General features: G+C 29.3%; 1 protein-coding gene across 1 annotated transcript; it reads right to left on the bottom strand.

Annotated features, from left to right (window-relative positions):
- Positions 1 to 5264: 5264 nt before the first annotated feature.
- On the bottom strand, positions 5265 to 9077 carry LOC114167301 (UDP-glucosyl transferase 73CC6-like). Its single transcript, XM_028052356.2, has 2 exons — positions 7581 to 9077; positions 5265 to 5500 (listed from the first exon to the last, which is right to left on the bottom strand). The coding sequence occupies exons 1-2, from the start codon at positions 9009 to 9011 to the stop codon at positions 5321 to 5323; spliced, it is 1611 nt and encodes a 536-aa protein (XP_027908157.2). The 5' UTR covers positions 9012 to 9077; the 3' UTR covers positions 5265 to 5320.
- Positions 9078 to 9572: the final 495 nt, after the last annotated feature.

Raw genomic sequence — 9572 nt, 5'->3', positions numbered from 1 at the left:
ATTCTAAGGGAAAAACAAACTGTCGGTAATTTCTTTAACAGGGTTAAAACCCTGGAAATGCTATTAATAACCTCTCGTAAAAATTGTTTTTGTTGTAGTGATAAACCACATAATTATGATTATATTTGATAAAATTAGTATAAAAGTAGTGGAAAGTGATAAACTAGGTTATAATTATTTGGTGAAAGTAATATCATATAGTTGGAAATTGTAAAATAATATATTAAAGCATGATTATGGAATCAAATCTTAAAATTAGAGAATTACATGTTTTTAGAAATTATAAATGTACATTTTTTTAATTATTTAATTTTTTTAAAATTTATTTTTTCATATAAGTTAAATTTCAAGGATATTTGTTCTTTATTAGAATTTAAATTTAATAACATTTTTTGTCTTCCGTTAAATCAGATTTAGTGTTGTTTAGAGATGATGAGCCGACTTATGTTATTACAATCACTCCCTCTTCATGTGGATTTATTGTCCAATTCTAGGGATAAATAGAGAGAAATGACATTAATGCTAAGTTAAGATCAAACCAATTAACTTTTTTAAAAAATATAAAGAGTACATTAAGTAAACAAATAAATAAAAGAAAAATATATAAGCTATAAATTATCACAAAAATTGTTCTGTCAAACAGATGAAACAATTTTATCACAAATAGATCTACAAATTTTATCTATAATTTAGATGAAATGTTTTATCGATATATAACAGTTTGATTAAATTAAAAATTAAAAAAAAATAAAAGATTGAGATCAAAACATAATTAAAATTAAATTACATGTTTTTTGTATTTATATGTTTCTATCCTCTCTCGCAGTTGTACAAATTCTAGTACTACTTTGGTCGACTATACAAAACTAACAATCCAATTTCGTTAGTTTTATCTATCAATAATTACGTTTTTCCTCCTAATTTATTTTATTTTCCTAGAATCACTTATTAAAAATGAGAAGAATAAAAATTGAATTATAGGTTTTTACAATTGTAATACAGGAGGGGGAAATAGAGAAGAAATTAATTAGATCTTAATTTATTATTATTTTTAATCTTAATGCATCAAATTCATTACATAAAAAACATTGTGCCAACTCTTCCTAATAACATATTTCTCAATGATAACATTGCCTTCAAATTTAACTTTTTCTTTTGTGTCATTTTAAGTATTAAAATTTTGTGAGCATAAACAAAGAAGCTACTCAATGAATAAAAAGAAGACGACAACCTTTCTAAAGAATAGTGGGTCATCCGTTTTTTTTTTTGCGTTGTTTTAAATTTGGTACCCTTTTACTTATTATCGTTCACGGTATTTACTTGTATGGTCATTTAATAACTTAATTATTTTAGTAGTTATTTTCTATATCATTAATGGAGAGAATTTTTTCATTTTGGTATATACAACTTTTCTAATTTTATTCTTTGAGTAATTACTTTTTAAATTAAAATGGAGAGAACTAAAAAGCTATTTAACCTAAACTTTATTATTCATGTTCTAAGTGTTACGGTTTTGGGGTGAAAAAAATTGGGAGGTTCCTTGGGATCCTATTTTGATCAAGTGGTAATGCGAATTTTGTCGTTGTTGTTGTAAAGTAAAATTAAGGGACAAAACACACATAATGAGAGGTGATGTGCAAAAGAATCATAGACCATTGACAAAAAAAAAATGTATAACAAAGTTGTGTGTGTCATGTTTGATGATAACGGTGTAGGTGGAGATTAGTTTCATTTAAGGAGCCAAATTATATTGCATTGATTAAATTCCTATCGAGGTTTAATAGATAATGATAAGGCTTAAGTTGATTGCTTACATGGAATTTGTTACATAATGTATTTTTTTAATGAATAAAAAAAGGGTAAACATTAAGGTTAAGGTTTTAAAATAAATATTTGTTTGATTGTATTGAATGACACATCATGTTTAATTGAATTGAGTTATTTACAAGAGTTAGGGTGACAAGACTGGTCATTTGCATATGAGATAGGACAAGATGGGTTGCCCATCGTACTAAAATATAGGTTTAATTATGTCTTTGGTTTCCATTTTCGTAACAAAATCTCAATTTGGTCCCTCTATTTTTTTTGGTCTCAATTTGGTCCCTTCCGTTAGTGGTACAGTAACACCGTTAAAGGGGTGTCACGTGTCAATTCTTGGATTTTTTTGATTTTTTTTTTACTTTTGTTTTGATTTTTGATTTTTTTTAAAATTTTTTTAAATAAAAAATTTGCCATGTGTCAAGCTGTCATCGTGCCACGTGGCAGTGACAGACGGATGTGGTAGTGACAATGACACGTGTCACTTATATGTTAGGTGTCATTTCCACTATCTTAATTTGGTCCATTTATTTTAATTTTTGTCTCAATTTAGTCCCAATTTTTATAAAAATTGAGCAATTTTGTCCCTCTCCAAATTGAAATCAAATTTAATTTTTATATAAATGTACACAAATATTTCTATCAAAATTGATATTTCAAGTAAATATTTTTAACAAAATTAAGTTTATTTAATTAATATTTTACATTGAACTTTATTAAAATTGTTTTAAAGTTGTTAATAGAAAAAAAATCATAAATTATATTGATATTTTATTACGTCGTACTTTAATATTATTTTTTTATTTGAATTTATATTTCAAATAATTGTATTTTTTTAAATGAGTAAAGTTCAATAATTTGTATACAAATGTTTGAATTGATATAAAAATAATAATTATAAAAATTTTAAATATAATTTTAACTAGTTCATGTAACAATCAAAAACATATAAATTTAAAATTTGAAAACAATTTTAAGTAAAGTTGAATGTGAAACACAAATTTAAATAAACTTAGTTATGTTAAAAATATATAATAAAAATATCAATTTGAATAAAAATATCAAATTTAATAAAAATATTTGTATAACATTTATATAAAAATTAATTTGTGTTTCAATTTGGAGAGGGACAAAATTGCACTATTTTTACAAAAATAGAGACTAAATTGAGACAAAAATTAGAATATAAGGATCAAATTGAGAACAAGAAAATGACACCTAACATAATACTGACACGTGACATTATCACTGCCACATCACTCTGTCACTGCCACGTGGCACGATGACAGCTTGACACGTGACAATTTTTTTTTATTTAAAAAAATTCAAAAAAATAAATAAATAATCAAAAAATTCAGGAACTGACACGTGACATTCCATTTAACGTTGTTAATGTGCTACTAACGGAAAAGACTAAATTGAGATCAACTTTCCCAAAATAGGGACCAAATTGAGATAAAAAAAATAGAGGGACCAAATTGAGATTTTGCTACGAAAATGGGAACCAAAGGCATAATTAAACCTAAAACATAATAAAAATTTGCACTTGTCTTGCTAATGGATGGCCAATGGGTTGATAGGTTGGCCCATTAATTTTTTTGCTTTATTTTTTATTTTAATATATATATATATATATATATATATATATATATCATATTTAATTATATAAATATTTTTAAAAATTTTAATTAATTAATGTCTTTAATCGGATAAATGAAATTGATTATTATATTTACATGTTAAATCACTTCATTATAATTAATAATTGAAACTTAATTTGGAAGTATTAATGATTTAAATTAGATTTAATTACTCGGATGCCCCTCACTCTGTTGGGAATGCGTCAACTTGGTCTTTGCTTTTCAAAAAAATTCAATTGCATCCCAACTTTTGAAAAAATTTATTAATTAGGTCCATTTAAAAAAAATTACTAACGATGTTGTTAACGACATGTTACATGTCAATATGTGATTTTCTTAATTTATTTATTTATTTATTGGTTGAATATAGTTTTGGTCTTTCAACTTTTAATGAAAATTGGAATTAGTCCCTATTGGAAAACTTGAACCAATTTAGTCTCTTATCTTTAGAGATGCGTTAATTTAGTCCTTTAAACCAAATACTAAATTTTTTAAAGTTTATTTAATGTTTCAAACGTGTTTCTCTGCTAACAATGAAGAGAAAATATGTCAAATGGTGTAAACAAACTAAAATACTATAATGAAATGTGTTTAAAAGTCAAATGAACTTAATAAAATTTGGTTAAAAAGACTAAGTCCACGCATTTACAGAATTAAGGAACTAAATTGATTCAAAGTTTCCAAGAGGGACTAATTCCAATTTTTACTAAAGGTTGAAGGAACAAAAACATATTAAACCCCTTTTTTTTCACAAAACCTTTTGTTGTCACGTGTCAGGTCCTTGGTGTGTCAAGTAACATTATTTGTGCTACAACGTGGTAGGGCATTGCCACATGTTAGTGACAAGTGTCATTGTCTTAATTTTAATTTAGTCCATACATATGTCTCTTTGAATCAATTTAGTCCCTACATATGTAATTTTTTTTAAATAGAACAATATTGTCCCTCTCCAAATTGATATCAAATTTATTATTTGTATAAATGTTATACTAATATTTTTTTATTAAAAATGATGTTCTAACGTATTATATTTTTCTTAATTGTAACACATGTTTTGTTAATTATGACTTTTATTACTAAATTTTATTATAAATATAAGTTCTTAATTTTGTAAAAATATTTATACTTAATTAGTTTTAATCTGATAAAAAAAGAGAATTAACAAAACATGAATTAATATGTTTTTTTTATCATGTTTTTTTATAAGATTAAAAAAATTAAGTATTGATATTTGTATTAAAATTTAGTGGTAAAAGTCATCATTAACAAAACATGGGTTAATAATATACAATAATATAATATGTTAAAAAGTTAGTTTTAATAAAAAAAATATAAGTATAACACTTATATAAATAATAAATTTGGTGTAAAATTATAGAAAGACAATATTACTCTATTTTGAAAAGAATTTAGACAAAATTGAATCAAAGAGACATGTGTAGGAATTAATTTGAATTAAAAAGACATATATAGGGAATCAAGACAATGACACTTGACATCGAGACTAACACATGACATGGTCCTGTCATGTGGCATTGATAATGGCACGTGTCATACCAGGGACATGACATTTGGTGACAATTTTTTTGCAAAATAAAAAAAAAAAAACTCATGATTGGCATGTGGCATGTCGTTAACGTTGTTAATAAGTTTTTTTGAAAGGGACCTAATTGAGATACTTTTTTCAAAAATTTGGATGCAATTGAAACTTTTTTAAAAGCGGGGACTAAATTGATACACTTCCACTAAAGTGGGGACCATCAGAATAATTAAGTTTTAAATTACATTATTATTACATATTTGCATCCCTATATTATTATTACATTAACGTTGCTACTAAGGTTCACTATTGAGGTCCTCATTCACGCGTTGATGGTGGGGTTCGCGTTCGCGATTATGCTAGTGGTCTCTACATCACTTGTGGTTTCATTCGCTGGTAATTCTTTCTTGCCCGTTAAGTTTGTTGCGTGTGGCTCCGATTTTTTTCTCTGGTACTCTCCGTTCCAATGATCTTCCCTCTGCGATTCTTCATTTCCTCGTATCTACATTCCAAGTTAGATATTATAATATTTTATATTTTTTTAAAATTAAAGATAGTATTTAATTTTAAAATGTATTTTACTTAGTGATTTATATTATGTTGTGAGTATTTAGAAATATTTGCTTGATTCAAATGTGTTGTGAGTATTTTGTTAACTCATTAGAACTATTTTTATTAAACTTTGTTTACATATGGTGAACGATTGTCTTGAATGGTTGCAAAATGAGTTCTGAAAATTTATACAGGAATCGTGGCTTTCAAAAAAATAAATATGAAATTTAAAAAAAACAAATCACACTTCTGATAAAGGTTCTTTAAAACAATTATCATGGTTTGACTTTTGACTACAATTCTTTATAGCAATTGTGTCATTTACACTTTTAATGACGATTTTTTACAATAATCGTCGTCATTTATTTAATTAATTTTTTTTCTTGTTTTGCACAATGACCGTTGTTGCTTTATATTTTGTTGAGACTCTAAAAACTGTGTCATTTATTTGAATTTTTAACGACAATTGAAATAATAACGGTTTAAAAATCGTTATTACGTGCCCATTTTAGCCTTCCTTCATAGCCAATTTGTAGTCATGGTCACTATAATGTTTAAATGTTTGTTTATGTGTAAATAAACAAATTAAAGAGTATAAATACGCTTACTGGGCAATCCAATGGATAATAATGACTACTGTACGAATTGAAAATAATACAAGTTAAATTTGATATATTATAATACACTAATACACTAATCCAATAATAAATTAAATTTTGTTTATGGAGTTATGTTAACTTAGATAAATATTATCTAATTCTTCAATTAAATATTAACACTATTAAATTTTTTTATATTTTATGAGATTTTTCTTACAAATTTATTATAAAATTTTGTAAGAAAAAAATTTATTTTTGTTATTTTTTCTACAATTTTTAATTAACAGGTAATTTTTTTTGTGGATAATTATTTTCTACAAAATTATAAAATTAATATAAAATATTTTACAAAGAAATTGATAGAAAATTATTGCAAACTATTATTCTTAACAAAAGTTACAAATGTTTTTTTAAGAAAAAAATTTAAAAAAAAAAATTGGCAGAAAATATATATGTTTTTAGGGATGTAATAAATATTTATCTATACTTTTTGTAATTTACATATTTATCGAAAATGTTTATAAACTTTAATTATGTAATCATATAAATTACGTATTAATTCAAAGTAATATGGAAACACTAAATTATAATAAGGTTTGTGAGATAGCTTCGTGATGAGATATGAAATATGATAATCAATTAATAACTATATAAATAAATGATCTGTTTAATATTTAATTGGACGTAGATTCCAAGGTAGTTTTCATTAAACGAAAGAAATATTAAAATAAATTACACATACTACCACAGTCCATCATCATATATTACTTTAATCAAACCCTCATGCTAAAATAAAATATAAATAATATGACAACCACTTTATTATATATATATATATATATATATATATATATATATATATATATATATATATATATAAAGTGTTGTCCTGTCTCAAACATTGGATGATGACGGTTTTAGAAGGACGGCTTTTTTTAGAAAACGGATTATTCTCTTTTTTATATTATCGATTTGGGTTTGGTTTGGGTTCGTTTTAAATTGTTACAGATAAAATAAATCGTGTTTTATGTGTACGACTTCATTAAAATGAAGTCGTAATGAAATTGTCAACGTGAAATATGACTTGGCTTTAGATATTTTTACGATTAAATTTTTCAATAACATATAGGACTTGTACATTTTATATAACTTTTTTAAAATTTAGTCGTCTATACGAGACACAACTTAATTTTATCCTTAATTTTTTATATGCGAATTCAGATCGGTAATATAAAAAAGAAATTAATTGCTTTAGTAAAAAAAACACTGTAATCATAAATTTGATACAACGCGGTGATATTAAACCATTTTCAAAACTTTGAAAGCCATATTTGAACTAGGGCTAAAAGCTTCATAAGCGCTTATGGCTTCTGATTTTTATTGGTTTATGAAGAGAGAAGAAGGAAGAAAAGAGTATTAGGTAGCTGTTACCCTGTTTGGGATGAGAGCTTTGAGGTAATCAACGAGAGCAGTGAGACTGTTGTGTGAAGATCCACCTTCTTGAACAGCTCTCCAAGCTTTTTCCTGCATTTCCTTCGCCTTCTTCCTTATCTTCCCACCTTCTTCTCCTCTATCCATCAACCTCTTCACAGCCTTCTCTATTCTCTCCCCTCTCAACACCTCCTTCTTCCCGTCGTACGGCGATATGCTCCACTCCGCCGCACCTACCTCCACCCCAAACCCGTGCACCTCCGTTATAAGCTTCTCATTGTAGTACTGATCACTAAACCCCGGCATCGTCACCATCGGAATCCCAGCACTGATCGCCTCCGCCACCGCGTTCCACCCACAGTGCGTCAGAAACCCTCCCACAGCAGGGTGGTTCAAGATCAGAGGCTGCGGCGCCCATCCCTTTATCAGCATCCCTCTCTTCTCTTTCTCTATCTTCTCCTCAAACCCTTCTGGCAACCACTTTTCTTCTTCTTCTTCTTCTCCTTCTTTGTTTTTCCGGTGAACCACCCAGATGAAAGAGTGCCCGGAGGCATCCAGGCCGGTGGCCAATTCATAAAGCTGCTTGTCCGAAAGAAGAACGAGGCTTCCGAAGCAAACATAGAGAACCGAGTCCCGTTCCTTTGAGTCAAGCCACGTGAGACACTCGTGTCTGATCTCGCTCACAATGGCGGGTTTCTTAACGATTTGTTCCACCATCAGGGAGCTGGGGCCGACATGCCACACTTTTCTTCCTGTGAGGTTTTCGTAATGCTGAGTGTACTCCGCGTCGAGTTCAGCGAAACTGTTCACGATGACTCCATGACTGTCCTCTTCCCCTTCGAGAAGAGACTCCGTGAGCGCTGCGAAACCCGGCGAGGGTTTCACCGGGAGAGTGAGAGGGTGAGGGAGACCGGGGATATGGTAGGGCGCGGAATCGGAGAGAAAGGCTTCGGGGTGGGTTTTAATGGCCTGAATCATGCACACGTCGAAGATGGATATAGGGTTGAAGACGAGCCTCGGGATTTGAAGAGTCTTGGACAGGTTCTTGCTCCAGGTGAAGAGGATGTCGGGGATGAAGACATCGGGAGGGGACTCTTTCAGGACAGCTTCGATCTGAGGCTGGATGAAGTGCGCCGCCATGTGGATTTTTGCGGCGGTGGTGCTGGTGGTGGCTGAAACCAGATTTTCTACGCCTTCCGGTAGACCCACACGGGTGTTGGGGAATTTGATGAGGTGGACGCGGATGTGGTGGCCGGAGGCTATGTCGTCGTCGATGGTTTTCTGAAAGAGTTCGGCGTTGCCGGGAGTGGTGACGATTGTGACGTGCTGTCCACGTGAGGCGACCAAGCGTGCGAGCTGAACCAGAGGGATTTGATGGCCTTGTGCGAAGAACGGAAGGAAGTAGATTTTCAATGGTCGTGGTGTCTCCATTGTTTCTTCTTCTCTGCTCTTTCCGATGATGATGAAGAGTGAGTGGTGTTAGTGGCTTTTTATGTGATGACTTCCGCTCAGCGAGTGCCACGCTTCTCACATATTTAATAGGAAAAATTAGAACCCGTGAACTGCATGAGCATGTAAGATTCATAGTATATTGGAAAATTTTTGATCTACTCCTTTTCAATACCTAATAGAAAAATCAACATTTATACTTTTTTTAAGCTAATTCATTTTATATTATTAGATATTTTAAAATAAAAGTATTATTTTATGTTTAAATACTATTCTCTGCACTTTCCTCTCAAGGTGTCTTATCTTGATTTGAAAATCGATTACTAGTTACATAGGTGAGAGATTGTAAGTTTTGGAAGTCTTAAAGTAGCTCGGAAAAAAATATTTAAATTATTTTTAGTTTAAATTATTAAGGCACACTTGGAAAGCTTGTAAAGTGGCTCCCAACTCTTTCACCACAGTCAGATTTATCATTTTTAAGTTTTATTTTATAGAAGTAAAATGTTATTGGTAATTAAAGAAAGTATAGTTATTGTATAGTAT

The sequence above is a fragment of the Vigna unguiculata genome, chromosome 10 (assembly GCF_037176805.1).
Source record: "Vigna unguiculata cultivar grain cowpea cultivar isolate G323 ecotype 2 chromosome 10, ASM3717680v1, whole genome shotgun sequence".
Taxonomy (NCBI): Eukaryota; Viridiplantae; Streptophyta; class Magnoliopsida; order Fabales; family Fabaceae; genus Vigna; species Vigna unguiculata.
Note: the sequence above shows the minus strand (reverse complement) of the source record. Positions and strands in the feature narration are given on the sequence as shown.

Bases quoted from the DNA above. Each gene is read 5' to 3' on its own strand.
- LOC114167301 (XM_028052356.2), bottom strand. From the start codon at position 9,011: ATGGAGACACCACGACCATTGAAAATCTACTTCCTTCCGTTCTTCGCA. The intron at 5,501-7,580 runs GTAACAGCTACC...CTTGGAATGTAG, and splicing joins AAGCTCTCATCCCAAACAGG to ATACGAGGAAATGAAGAATC.